The sequence below is a fragment of the Neospora caninum genome, chromosome IV (assembly GCF_000208865.1).
Source record: "Neospora caninum Liverpool complete genome, chromosome IV".
NCBI classification, from domain to species: Eukaryota; Apicomplexa; class Conoidasida; order Eucoccidiorida; family Sarcocystidae; genus Neospora; species Neospora caninum.
In genome coordinates, this window is record NC_018389.1 from 498,926 (window position 1) to 513,290 (window position 14,365).

General features: G+C 54.2%; 2 protein-coding genes across 2 annotated transcripts; both read left to right on the plus strand.

Annotated features, from left to right (window-relative positions):
* Positions 1–1,934: 1,934 nt before the first annotated feature.
* Positions 1,935–5,420, plus strand: NCLIV_010190 (conserved hypothetical protein; the record flags this gene model as incomplete). Its single annotated transcript, XM_003880534.1, has 3 exons — positions 1,935–2,861; positions 4,254–4,429; positions 4,994–5,420. 3 exons carry the CDS (start codon positions 1,935–1,937, stop codon positions 5,418–5,420), a joined length of 1,530 nt encoding a protein of 509 aa, XP_003880583.1.
* A 2,299-nt stretch (positions 5,421–7,719) lies between these two features.
* NCLIV_010200 (hypothetical protein) lies at positions 7,720–10,764 on the plus strand (the record flags this gene model as incomplete). The annotated part of the gene is made up of 4 exons (XM_003880535.1): positions 7,720–7,792; positions 9,028–9,417; positions 10,021–10,454; positions 10,726–10,764. The coding sequence occupies 4 exons, from the start codon at positions 7,720–7,722 to the stop codon at positions 10,762–10,764; spliced, it is 936 nt and encodes a 311-aa protein (XP_003880584.1).
* Between the last annotated feature and the right edge of the window lie 3,601 nt (positions 10,765–14,365).

Genomic DNA, 14,365 nt, shown 5'->3' on the forward strand with positions numbered 1-14,365 from the left:
AATGTAAACGTGAAGAGAAACGGAGACACCCAATTCAGGTGTGCAAAGATACACAGCGGTACGTCTGTATCGTACGCAAATATACCTGCACAGACATGGTCTCTGCATAACTGCACATGTATGTATACATATGGATAAATCTGTGTATATGATTCCGCGTATATATGTTCATTTTTATAGATGCATCCTGAGAGATTTGTGCAGGATGCCAGGGGAGACGTCAGGTTGCGATGCGCCCGCTCTGCCTAGGCTTGGCCCTCTCGACGAGAAATGAGACGAGGAACTTGTGGATGAAATCCAGAAGAAAAAAGTTCCGACGACGAGCAGAGAGGGTGAGTCACACGTCGCCCTCCGGCGCCTGTCCCCTCTCACTTGTGTCTCAGGCTCTGTCGTGGCAAATGGAAGAACACTGGGGGAGAAGTTGGACAGACAGAAAGGCATTCGCGGTTGAAAAGAAGCGGCGAGTCTCCTTTCCGAAAGAAAAACAAAAAAAACGCAGGCCAGACACCGCAGGGCGAGGAAAACGGAGACGACGGAGACACCGCAGGTTATACCGTTTCCTCGCGGATCTTGAACTCAGGATTTTTTCTCTTTTTCCTATGCATGCACGCATTCTTGCAGATTGGCGCCCAGCGCGCACAGCTTGCTCCCGTGTCTGTTGTCCGTCGGCGCACAAAAAATGCCCGTCGTCCGCGGGCGACTTGAAGTTTTCGCAGAGAACTCGTTTTTAAACGGAGTTTTTAAACCGCAGTCCACCCTCCAGAGGAAAGACGGGAAGTTCTCGTGTGCGGGTGTGCGGCGTCAGCTGATTCGTGACGAGGCCTGTCGAGTTTCGCTTGTCGGTCGCGCCGTTCTCGGGGGTTGAGTCTGTGCCTTTTTTCGATCTCCGTCCAAAACGCGCCAGGAAGACTTTATTTCCGTCAGAGGCTTCTTCAGAGCGTAGCGAAACGGGGCGCAGAAAAGACGAGAAACCGGCGATTCCCAACACCCGCTCGCTGCTGACCTGCGAGCCGTCTGGAGTTGCGCCAGTGGAACAGGTACAACTTCGTGTGATTTTTATGCGGACTGCGGTCGTTTCTTCGACAACTGTCTATCTTTTTCCAAGAAAAACACTGCCCTCCCGTTGCCGAGTCGGCCCGGAGTTTAAGCGGGCTTTTTTGCTTGAGAAACGACTCTCCAGGTCGGTTTCCTGCCTTGCAAATCGTGGAATTCGTCCACAGAAGCCTAGAAAACGCAGACTTGCCTCTCGCGGCAGGTCGGTTCTTCCCTCGCCTCCGTTGTCTTTCTAGGAATCGAACCACGACGTTTGAGGGCGGGAAGCCGCGCGCGTTCGCGCCCGAAACGTAGAGACATCGGACAAGGCGGAAACAATCACGCGCGACGGTCCCTCGTTTTCGCCAGAGAATCCACAGCATCGTTTTCTTGCGCAGAACGGCTGTGTGGAGACAGCAGAGCCTCTCTCTCCCTCGTGTCGAACCTCGCCGCACAGACAGAGGCGTACACCGACTCCTCACGACAAACGACAAAGACGCGGAGAACTGGAGATTTCTTTCTCCCTCGGCCTACCCGGCGATTTCTGCGGCTGCCTTCCACTCTGGCGCTGTTGCGTACAAAAACGCATCGCATCCCTCGTTTCCCTTCTCTGTAAGGCCCTCTCTGTCTCCTCCACATCCACCGTAACTTAGATATGTACATTATAGACTGTGATAGTGGCTACGCTGGTACAACGCGTTGGGCGTCCAGGTTGCTTTCTTTTTCGCGTCGTGTCTAGGCGTTCTGCGGGAGCCTCGCCTCTGTGAAGCCTGCGTTTCGGTGTCCGAGTATCTGTTCTCGTTTCCAAGATCCGCGCGCGACCCTGAGACGACAGAGGCGCGTGCGCTCTCTGGCTGCTCGCGTTTTCCCGGCCTTTTTCTCCCTTCTCTCCGCCTTTCCAGATGGTCCAACCTAACGCACATCCGCCCTCGGCGTCTCTCGCGGCGCTGCTGCGGCACTTTGGTCTGCCGCCGAGCTGTCGCAGTGTGCAGGAACTCCGCGCCACGTACGTTCGCCTCGCGAAGCAGCTCCACCCGGACAAGAACGGGGGAAAAGGGTCGAGGGAGTTCGGCGAATTGCACGAACGCTATCTGGCGTGTCTTCACCTGCTTCAGTGCGCAGAAAGCCACGCGCGGAGCGCCGCGTCCCACTTTGGCGCCTTCGCCTCTTCTTCCCACGGCTCGCGGGGTCCGTGCACTCCCGGCTACAGGACGCGCCCCGACCAGAATCCTGGCGCCTTCGCTGCGTCGTTCGCGGCAGGCTTCGAGACCCGACAGGCGCAGTGGACCTACGAGGAGTGGGCGGCGAAGATGCGTGAGAAAATGGGGCCGACGCACCGGCGCGGCTTCGACTGGCGAACCGCCGAGCGCGAGGCCAGCGGGGGAAGTGGGAACTTCCAGACGCAGCGGCGAGAGGCGCCGAGGGAGCGAGACTCGTGGAGGAAGAGCTGCCGAGTTGCAGGACTTCTCGGTGTCGGGTTTCTCTCCGCAGTCTTCATGCAGCAAACAAGTGGAGACGCCCACAGGGAATGGAACGAGCGCGTCCAGCGTCACAAACAGCCTGTCGGGCGCGCGAGAGAAACGCTAGAGGACAGGCGCGATGCCGGCGGGGAAGACACCGAGAAGCGCGCCAGAGGGACGGCGGAGACCGCGCGCGGCCGCCGGGGCCTACCCGGAGGGGCGAGCGGAAGAAGCGGGAATGAACAAGTGGGCGTGCTGGGGCGCGAGCTTCTCGGCGGGGAGGAAAGAACGGGAAAACAGACCGAAGAGGAGCCGCCAGCTGGCGAAATGCTACGAGTGGACGACGCGCACCACGAGGCAGAGAATGAGGTAAAGCCGCTGGCCTGCCTTCCGGGCTCTTCCAATGGAGCGCCTTCTCAGGGGTCTCTCGATGCCCTGTCACTCCCCAAAGCATATATATATATATATATATATATATATATATATGTATATGTGTCTATGTGTCTGCGTGTATACATGTGCATGTGTATACGTATATGTGTAGAGTTGCCTCGTTGTCTGCATAGAGTTGTGTCTGTCTCCTTTTCTGTTGGGTTTTCTTTTTTCGAGTGTCTGCCGCACGTATCTGTGATAGGCGTGGCTTTGCCTATGGTTGACGGCCGTTCCTCAATCTTCCTGGGCCCGTAAGGGTCCTCCGTTGTGTGCTTTCATCGCGTTTTTCGAATCGCGCCCTTGGAAGACTGGTGCGTTGCCTGTCGAGGCGGTCACTCTCCCGTTTAGTGTCTTTTGCCCCGCGTGCAGTCTTTTAGGTCCCTCTTCGTGGGTGCTCCCATTGCGACGCAGCTCATCTTGCCCATTCCCATTTTGTTTCATTCTTGCAGTTCTTGGACCTGACGCCTCGCGCTGTCTCACTGGGCTCGAGCACGCGGTCGCTGTCGCGATCTCTCGAATCTCTTCGCTTCTCGCCCGCCGCGTCTTCTATTTGCGACTCCAGTCTCGATCTTGGCTGTTCCCCTGACGTGAAGATAGCATGCGACGCTCCCACCGGTTCCCCCGACAGCTCCTCTTCCCTTGCTCTTTCTTGTCCATCCGGTTCTCCGTCGTCACTTCCGATTGTCAGCCCGCGAACAGAGACATGTGCTCTTTCAACGGCATCAGAGAGCAGCAGTGGGGACCGCGAGACGGTAGCGGAACTCCAGCAACTTTTCTCACAGCCAGAAGCTCGGCGGGCGCAAGACCTTCTGACGAAGCAGGTGAGCGGCATTGTCCTGTCCACATGTCAAGAGGAGTGCTACGAAACTCGCGAATAACAATTGAAACTCATCGTTTCAGGAGAACGTCTCTGGCTTCTTCGACGATGGCCCATCGTGGTTCTGCCTTCGTCATCGGTTTCGCGCGTCTTTTTTATTTGCAGCTCCTGTCCAGTTTCTTGTGCCTCTGCATGCTTCCTCAATGTCAAGTCGTCTGTGTCCTCGAGCAAACAGGCGAGCACGCGCCTCGGAGAAGGAAGCCGCGTCAGTTGAAGAAAAGGTCTCCGAAAGAGGAAATCTGCCGTTGGGTTGTCCTTCAAACTGATTATGGGGCTGTGCAGTAGTACCGCGCGTTTCCCGAAACACAAGAGGGTGGGTTCGAAAGCCGCTCGCATTTCGCCGAGTGCTGAGACTCTGTTTACAGTAACCTCACTTGTGAAGACCGGAACATCACCGGTCAATCGCCTTTCTGTTTCCAACCTTTGCCCGCGTCCGTCTCTCCTGCATGCAGTACCGCAGAGGGACAGTGAAGAGGAGACTGAGACGCCGGAGCCAGTACGGCGAGAAAGAAAAGACGACGCCGCATGTCGACGATCTCAAAGATGGAGGCGCGGCGCAGCAGCTCAGCCGAGAAGGTCAGGGGACCGGCTTTGTCGCGCGTGTCGTCCCTCCCGTCGATGTGACCAGGTAAAATCCAGGAAAAGCGACCGCCAACTCAAGACAGCCAGTCGCACCTATAAGCCTATTTTTGGGTGCGGCGGGTGAATGCATGTGCACGAGTACTGGATCTCCTTTTCGACGTTCCTGTTGGAAGAAGCAGGGAATGCAATGCCGACACGTCTTTGCGTGCATGTACACACATCTGCATTTTCGCAGGTATTCGTGTGTGTGGTTGGAGGCACAGTTCGTGTACGCTGTGTGTGTGTCTACACAAGCGTGCGTGGATAGCAATGTACAAAGACATGCGCACTTGCTTCGTGTCTCTATCTCTCTGTGGGTAATACCTGAGAAAGCGAGCGTCCATACTGCCGGCTTTCCGGTGGCCTCTCTCGAGTCAGCCTCTCTTTTCTGAGCCGTCTGAGGCCTATGCACACGACTTGAGGTTCGCCAGGAGTGTGCATGTGCCTTTGCAGGTACGCGGATACGTAGATAAATACATTCGTGCAGCGTGCGAGGGTAATAATGGTTTTTCTGCGTGTGTGCGCGAGAAATTTCTGCAGTCTGTTTGTGGTTTCCATTTCACTTTCTCAGGGGCCACCGAGGCGTGCATCGAGAGTCTCGGTATATCGCGGGCTACGGTGGAGCGACAGGGGCGGGTTTCGACGACTATCTCGCGGAGTGTGAGGTGCAAAGAGAGTTGGCGAAGAAAAACGACACGAAACAAAGAGAGGTGAACGGAAGAGAAGACAGGTGTCCTGTGTCGCCGACGACAGCAGCCTTCGAAAGCGTTGGCGAGGTCGCGGGAAAGCGTGGAGTTAAGGGAGGCGGAATCGGAGATGGCGAGACGTCTTTCAGAGGAGAAAGGAGGCCTCGAGACAAAGCGTCGCCAACCAGCAGCGAACAGGCGGAAGCTCGAGCTGCGGCAGACGCGATTGGTGCGGAGTTTAAGAGAAATATTCGCGCGCGCGTGCCTACGCCGAATGCTCACTTCCGTCCTCACTGGCAGATTCAGAACTGAAAAAGATAGCGGTGCACCTGTGTGGGGACACTTCGACCGCTGTGAGGGATGGGCAGTCACCGGAGGACACCTTCAGAGCTTTTGGAAGAGACAACTGAAACGTGCTCTGCGGAGTAGCTGGAGGGTTCTCATTTCGGTGCACTGGGAAAGAATTGCTTCGTGTTTTGCGGCTCATGACAGCCCCTGGCCTTTGGTTGTCACTGGGAAATAAACAGGGCGGTAGAGGGATATGCCGAGCGGACACCGGCCGAGAATTTTACTCCTGTTTCCGTATAACTCTTCAACGCAGATGTATGGATGCAATGAATTGCTTGTGTAGTCCAGAGACCTGACCGGTGCATCTCCACAATGAGACAAAGCAAACTCGAGGTACCAAAACGCTTCTTACAAACAGTCGATGTTTCGCATTTGCGTCAGTTAGGCGACAAGCGAATTCGCAACACTCGGGGGCTTAAACAGTGCAAACCTGGATCGAAGGAAGCAGTTTCTGGTCTGAAAGGACTTCCTGTACACCTGAAGAAACTGTTTTAGCCTGCATTAGCTTGCCTTTAGCTCAGAACCATGAAAATTGCATGTGCAGAGCGCCGTCGCACCGCTCCATGTCCTGTCCATGGCAAAGCAAAGGCACGAATGGAACACGTTCACTGAGGCTATGTCAGAGTGGCTGCGCCGCTTCCCTCAGAAGTTGCAATCGACACAACCATCCGTCAGCAGTGACAAGGACTGTTCTGTCGTATTGCGACGGGAGCGGCTCCTCAACTTCTTTCTCCGGCGATTTAATCTAAGGCACTCATCCGCCGCTGACACTAGACGAGCTCCTCAACCCGCCACGGACGTTCCCGACCAGTAACGCACAGTTCCCGTTCCCCAGCCCCCGCTGCAAGAAAGAGGTGTTTCTGTGGCTATATATAAGCCTCGAGTAGCCCACGTGTGTGCGGATTTGCGCGTTCTTCTAATACTCCGTATGACAGAAGCCCACGAAGCGTGCACTACACAACCATCCGCGAAGGGAAGAAGCTACAGGAGCGACTGCTGTGGCCTCGCCACCACCACGCGAACCCTTAACCTGGTAAAAAAGAAGTGCCCTTGGCTTTCGTCATTGCCTTCTGCGTCTCACAGTTCGAACCAGAACAGTACGAACACGTTTCGACCGTAGGCCATACGGTAAGCAGGGTCTTTGGGCTGCGGACCGAAAATCCCAGATCGTCACCAGTTTGGGTAGTTCATTAGGGCCCATGATAGTGCCTGTTTAAACGGACCGGATCGGCGTGGGGCGATATATCTGCTCCTTTGCACGCTGCAGGAGCTATTCTAGCACGAATAGGTCCATAGGACTTCGTCCTGGCCCGCGAGAATGCTTCCACAAGGCAGACTTTCCGCTCTCTAGTCATTGACGTGGGCACGTCTCGTCTGGTGCGACAGCGTATTCAACTACGACGTTACCGTCCAGTAGCAGTGTCGCTATGTTACGTACGATTGAAAGGAGCGCCATGACCCACGAAACTGTTGTTCTGGAGTCGTTTGCATTCACCACGGAACTGGTCTGAATCGGGGTTTCGTCTTCCTTATTTCGGCGGCTAAAACGCGTCTGCGTAGACCCGGCGCGAAGGCGTCTAGTTGACTATCGCTAAAAAGCAACCCGATTCTCCCCGTGGTTCCCCCCGGGGAATCGATGCTGTTGTCGAAACGCAACTTTCTCGGTCGTACCATTGCAAAATGCCAGCCCGTGCAGCACTGTTTGCGAACGAGGCGCCTAGCACAAGTGTCCTGGTCCTTGCACGTGGCCTCACCGATTGAAATGCGGGTTCTCGATGCTGTCAGGAGTCCCCACTTTCTCACACCTTTACGAGGTGTGGGCACGCGTTTTAGCGGTTGTCTGTATAGCACGTTGTCGACATGTGCTTCGGCTAGGCTGTTGCGGCATCTTGCGCAAAGCGCGATTTGTCATGGCTCATGCGGAGAAGGGACATTGTGACTGCTTCTCGCCTGTCGTGCTTATGGTCGGGCAGGCAGTGGTGATCCCAGAGGACGGTGTTATTTCTCCCCTCGCATGTGGAGACCCAGCATCGCACGAGAGAAGAATCGTCGCGCGCTAACGCGAGACAGAGAAGGTGGCGGGGTGAGGCCGCGCGCGTCATCCGACCGCAATCAAGGCCGGACTGTACGTACACTTCGCCCTCGCGGGGGTTCTGAGCTCTTCTGGGGGTGTGGGCTAGTGCTCAATCACTGTTTGTTTGTTCGTGTGCCCGCGTAAATAGCCTTGGCAGAAGAAAATTCCTGCCCTTTTTCTTCGCAGAAAATGGCGTTTGTCAAGGCGCTCAAGAACAAGGCGTACTTCAAGCGGTACCAGGTCAAGTACCGCAGAAGGCGACGTACGTGTTAGGAAAAAAATACCCCACCATCAAGTGGAGCGGGGACTGTCGCGTTGTTGTGCTGTGAAAAAAGCATGGTAACAAGTGAAAAAAACCGTAGTTTGCAGGTGCAAATGTCGTTCTTTTTTGTCAACGCGCGCTTTTTATCCACGCCCCTTTTTTTGTGCTGTTGTTCCCCGGTATCAAGCACTTTGAAACTTCCGCCCCACGCCCCTGTCGCCGAGCTCCTCGCTCTTTCCTGTACCTTTCCGTTCCAGTGGCTGCCATTGGAGAAATGGGGAAAGAAGCACAGACCGTCGTCAGAAAGGGTGTTTGGGGCGGGCAGAAGTTGTGCACAGATGTGTATGCGTTTTCCCGTCCGGTCGCCGTCGCCAGCGTCCGGACTGCCGTTCGAGGGTTTGCCACCTGGACGCTTCCCTGTTGTGTCCCCGCCGTAGGCTTTTTGTACGTTTTGCATCTCTTGTCGTAACGTGGCTGTTGTCCTGCCCACCCTGCAAAAAAGGTTTCGCATGGAGTGCGACAGACCAACCGAGGATTGCTGTGCGTCAGGCCTCGCGGCGTTCTCGCGCCAAACGCTTTTCTGCTTTTTTCCCCGTGTGTCCCTTCGAGTCTGGCAGCGTAAAATCTCTGATTGCGTTGTTCCGTAGCTCTTTTCCTTGCCTGCATTGTTCTCGGTGTCCAACGCGGGTATCCTGGTGCATGGGCCATCCCTGTCGATGTGAAAGAAAGGTTCCTCCCGAGTGTGTGGGTGTATCTGCACGTGCATGTTCCTATATCTCGACTCGCTTTCGGATGCACGTTGGTGGGTAGTTTCGTTCGCGAGTGTCGCGGGGGTGGGTGCGTGTGGCGTGTGCCGTGCGAGCATTGGGGAAAGGGAGGTTCTAATACAGCTTTGACACGGTCGTTCACTGCTGTCCCTTGGCTGATGATCTCTTCGGAGTGTCGTCGGCCTTGCTGAGGCGCGTGTTCGTCAGCAGAGCTGTTTTGCGCCTTCCGAGAATATGTAGCCACCTGAAACCGACAAATGGCTTTCTTTCCACAGCTTTCTTGTCGACCTGTCGGCGGCGACACTGGGGTTCACGAGTATTCGGAGGAACGGCAGATTTTGCCAGTTGCAGTTGAGAGCCCAGCCGGTTTTGGTGCTGGGATCCCCGAGTGGGTCTCGCTGCGTGGGCTGAAGGATCGGCAGTCTTTGAATCCTTCGCTTCTGCGTGTTGCGTGCGCCTGTCGTGCAGAGGGAAAGACCGACTACGCCGCTCGCCGTGCTTTGGTCCTCCAAGACCGCAACAAGTACAACGCACACAAGCACCGCCTGGTGGTGCGACTGACAAACAAGCGGATCATTTGCCAGGTGGTTTACTCCACCATCGAAGGAGACCGCATCCTTGCCAGCGCAGAGTCGACCGAGCTGCCCCGCTATGGCGTCAAGATCGGTTTGACCAACTACGCCGCTGCTTACTGCACCGGTCTCCTTCTGGCCAGACGCGTGCTGAAGCATCTCGGCATGTCTGAGGCCTTCGAGGGCGTCGAGGCCACCGGGGAAGAGTTCCACATTGAGGAAAACTTCGGTGAACGCCGCCCCTTCAAGGTCCTCCTCGATGTCGGCATCGTCAGAACCACCGTCGGTGAGTCGAACTGTCTGGACAGCGCAACCGGGGCCGTTTGCGGGTTTGCAAAGATCCGCAGGCCCACACGAGGAAATAGGCGCCAAGCCAAGGTCCATGGTGTGTCTGCGTACACGGGTGTCTGTCTATAGGCCTGGCTGATGATTTCTCTTAATCAAGCTCAACACTGTCTGAGCACCTTTGGTGCATGTTGAGACTTAACATCTTCTTTCCCCGACTGAAGGCGCTTACCTACTCGTTCCTGTATCTGTGTGGCTGGCCTTTGCGTCCTCGCCGCGAAGGTCTGAACTGTTTGTTCTCTCGTCCTCCGTTTGTTGTTTGAAGAATGTCTCTCGTGGGTTTTGTCTCCCCGATTTGTCGCAGCCTCTGTATGGACCTCCCTCGTGTGGCAGTCTGAAGCCTTGGCACACCAATCTGCGTTTTGCTGCCGCACTAGACTCCAAGGGTGCGTGAATGGTTTCTTTCGCCTCCCGTTTTTGGTCCCTACAAGCTGTTTCTGGCGGGGTGTCTGGTGGTGATGTGTCTATACTCGACCTCTGGACGGCGCCTGATGTCGGTCAGTCATGCAGTTTCGGGCGATTGACCGCTTTTGTCATGTTTCAGGCAACCGCGTCTTCGGCGCCATGAAGGGCGCAGCTGACGGAGGCCTGCACGTCCCCCACGGCATCAAGAAGTTCCCCGGATACTCCAAGCCCGAGGGCGAAGGCGAGGGCTCCTATGACCCTGAGGCGCACCGCGCTCGCATTTTGGGCCTCCACGTGGCAGACTACATGCGTCAACTGAAGGAGGAAGACCCGGAGAAGTACAGCGCTCAGTTCGCTCAGTACATCAAGAACAAGATCGAGGCTGACGACATCGAGGCTATGTACAAGAACGCGCATGCACAAATCAGAAAGAACCCCGACCCCGTCAAGAAGGAGAGAGCCGCCAACGCCCAGAACGTCCGACAGGGCAACGTGATCAAGACCGCCAAGGGCCAGTACGTTCGCAACGTGAAGTTGACCAAGGCCCAGAGACGCGAGCGCGTGCAACAGAAGGTAAGGAAAGAAGGACGAATAGATATAATGACTTTCTTGTACGTTGTTTTTTAAAATCGCAGGTGGGCAAATTAGTGACATAGGGTGTAGAGACACCGAAACGGAAGAGCCTGTATGAGGTCCAGTTGCTTTTCGCGTCATTCCTCTGTGCTGGTTGTTTCAACCCAACGTGTGGTGTAAATTTCGTTCTTGTATTTGTTGTCGGCACTGGACAAGTAGAGGAGGCATTTCATAAGTGGGGTGTCCTGTGGTGTGGCTTTGTTCTGTACAGATCGCAATGATTGCGGAGCAGATGGCGGCGGAGGCATAAGGAGACTATCCGCAATTGCACTTGTCGAATTCCTCTTCTTTTCATAAGATTTCTGTGGAGAGAACGAAGGAAACTTTGTTTCTGCGCGTTTCGGGGAGGGGCGGATGCAGCGAACGTAAAGGACGCAGGGTTGGGAGTGTAGAAACTCCTAGAAAGGTGGAGACATTTCCCTATGCACACGTACAGTTTTGGGAGAGCATTCAGTTCGAGGGCTTTTCCTCTGAGCTTTACTGTGTGTCACGCGTTAGTTCTGTAAAACTCTTCATCGGGAAGGGGGAGATCTCGTTTTTCTGGAGGGATGGTTCGACGAAGGACTGTAATATGTGTCCTTGATTTTCATAGTGATGCGATGAACAGAAAAGCGACATGGTGGAACCCCGACGACAACTGTCTCTTGAAAAGAAGAAACACCTTCTCCTTTTCACTTTTTGTGTTATCTTGATGCTGGCCCCGGAGCGTTTGTTGCCGGAGGACTGTCATTCTCGGGTGCTGCGGCAACCGTCCAATATCCTTTTTGAACTTTCGCTCCTTTATAGCCGAGCAAGGTCACCCATGTCGTCTCTTCGCCGGGAGGAAGAGCCACGGTGTCTCTGCAGGTACGGCAGTCGTCAGGCTCCGTAAGGACAAAGAACAGTAGGTCGATTCCGTTTCTCTACTACGACTAGCGATAGGTCTCCGACATCCTGTGTCAACAGCTCCACCAGTCTAGTACTGACATTGAAAGGAATGTCGTGTATGTGCGTTGGCTACCTGTGTTTGTGGTGCGTGTGGAAGCCTTCCGTGTGTGATGTCTCCTGCCTCTGCGGCACAAATCTTGTTTCAATCTCCCATTAGCACCGAGGAGTCTAGTGGCTGATCTCCGTCAGCCACCACTCTTCCCTCAGGTCGCTAAGTTCGATTGATAGAATGATTCGAAGTCCCAGCGATTTCCCCTGGGGATGTCATGGGCACTTTTGACGAGGGCAGTGAATGAGGCCTGAACGATGAAAGCGAGATTGTCTTCTTTCATGCAGCCACAGCTGTCACAGAAGCAAGTCAATCGTCTGAGGGAGACGTCCCAAGGCTTCTGCGTGTGTCTGTCCATGTTAATTTGTGATACACGCATGTCCTTTTACTTCGTTGCTTTCGTTCGGGCGCTCCCGTCGTTTGTGACCTAGTCTCTGCTGGTAATGAGAGGAATCATGATGATCCAAAACGGATTATATAAAATGGGTAATTTGCGTCTGACGCTTCTGATGCATCAATCCAATCTTCTGATTGATTTCCCCTCACCTGCATCTTGACTGACCGCCGTGGCCGGTCTCTGCCTTCGTTTTGTCAGTCTCACCTCATGTATCTCCTCTGTTGCTCTGTGCGGCTCCGCGTTCGCGGCGACCTGCGCGTAGTGCACCAGGTGGCCGTCGTCGAGGTTAGATTACGAGCAATGAGAGTCCTGCGCTTCTGACCAGCGTCGAGCCTCAGCACGGCGTTCGGAAAGCGAGACAGGGGCGTGTGCTCTTTCTGCGAACAGCCAAGAAACTTTTCCCGCGCGCTCATGCGGCTGCATCGACTGTGGGAGCTTCCTGTTTTTTGTGCCCGTGGCGTGGCGCACACAATGTACGCGTTCTATGGGCTGCGTGCACACATTCGCCTAACTATGTCCGCTTGCGTGTAAATATCTGTGAACGTTGCCATCGAGTGATGATCTGGTTCTACTCCTGACACCTCTTGATTGAGTCGGCGGCGTGAGCTCGCTCGCGCCGTCCCTGATCGGAAAAATGAACAAAATGAACTGACATTTGGCCGTCGTTTCTTGTGCAAATTCTTGTCTCCCACGTGAGAGAGCAGTCAAACCCAGAATTGAGTGATGAGACCTTTTTTTACCATCTTTCGGGGCAGATGGAGGCCCTCATAGGGTCCTAATGTTGATTCCTACTTCCATGACTCTGACTTCTGGGACTGCTCTTTCTTGTGCAAATGTGAGCCCAATCGTTGAAGTCTTAAATTGGTTTGATGTCGCGTGCAGTTGCATGCGCCGGCGTGTTCAACTCCACAGATGTGTGTCCTGTTCTGTCCAGTGAAGTCAGAAGCGCCTGCTATTTCTTTTTCAGTACAGGTTGCTCTTGGGTCACTGGTAAAGCATATGCGGGGTGTTGTGTTATTCGTCACGGGGGAGATAAGACATCTTTCGCTCCTCATATGAGTGACTCTACCTCACACGGAAGGAATGCATGTTCGGAGAACTATCACGTTCAGTTACCATGCACGAGTCTCTTTCGGTGTGTAGAAGAGTGACCTATCGACCTCAAGTCCTATCTCGTCTGCCGTGCTTTCGTTTTCAACGAATCAGGGCAGTTGAGAAACCATCGCGAGGTCAGATGGAAGCTGAGGCTACTTAGGCATAGTTGGGGGGGCTCGATTGTTTCACACACGGGCCACCCTTGGAAATCGTCGCCCACAGGGAAAATGCAGAAAATCAGCTTCTGTTTCTCTATAGTCGCCACAGCTGATGAGAATCTACCCAAATATAAGGAAGTGCCGTCTGAGCTCCAGATGCTTTCGAGCGCCTGGTTGATGAGGGAAAACTCTGATCCGCAAAAGGCGGTGGCTGATACTTTGCCATTTTTGTGCTCTTCATAGAATATTGCTTCGTGAGTTTACCCTGGTTTGTTGTTTCACCCCATTGTTGCTCGCTTTTTTTTCGTGCCTTTCAAGCGGGTGACGAGGAATGGTCGCGTACCCGTGTATTGCTCGATTTTGTCATCTTGGTGACAGCTTCAATGCAAAGTTCACGAGGCTCACACGTCGGACCCGACGCATATGCTCGCGTTTACCCTTTAGCTAAATGTATGGGCATCTGCATCGTGTGTCGACTTCTCGCGTGTTAGACTGTACAATGAGGGATAAAGTTGAGACCTAGCTTGCCTGTTTTCGGCCTCATCGCTTTGTCTCCGTTCCCCCCTCTCACAAATCATGCGGTACACCTTTGCTGGATTTAACGAGAAGTTTTGAGAGCTTGTGGTTAGTAGACGCAAGCGACAGTCGGTGGATAACGCGGTCTCTACGGCAGCAGGTGATGATTCTCTTAATTGGTCTGTGTTTCTGAGAACACACATGCGGCTAACATAAACGAGTCTGACAGTCTGCCGATCGCGAATTTCCGGTTCCATGGATCTGTGAAATGCACACGTGTACGTATGCCTTTTCTTCCCTTACCCACGGGTACGGTCTGCTCGCACGTGCGACCGTTTGGTTGCTATGTCAACAGACAAGTCGTGTGTCTGCATCTAACCCACCCGTGGGAGATTGATTCTCTTTTGTCGCCCGCAGTGATCGGCGCCTGGCGCAAATCAGTGGTCACTGCGTTGAATCTCAGGAGGACAGTCGAGTCGTTTCGAAGAACGACTGTGCATGCTTGTCGTGCTTTGTCGCGGAACGATACCATGTGCTGATCCCTGTTGTATGGATAGTTGTGTGTTTTCCGTAAGGTGTCCACAGTTGTCATTTACTTAAAGTGCGTCCGTCCTAATGTGTGGCGTTGGAGAATTGGAATGTGTCGTTAAGGATGATTCAAGTTCTACAATCACGACGGTCTGCTGACTCGTGAGCACCAATCGTTGGT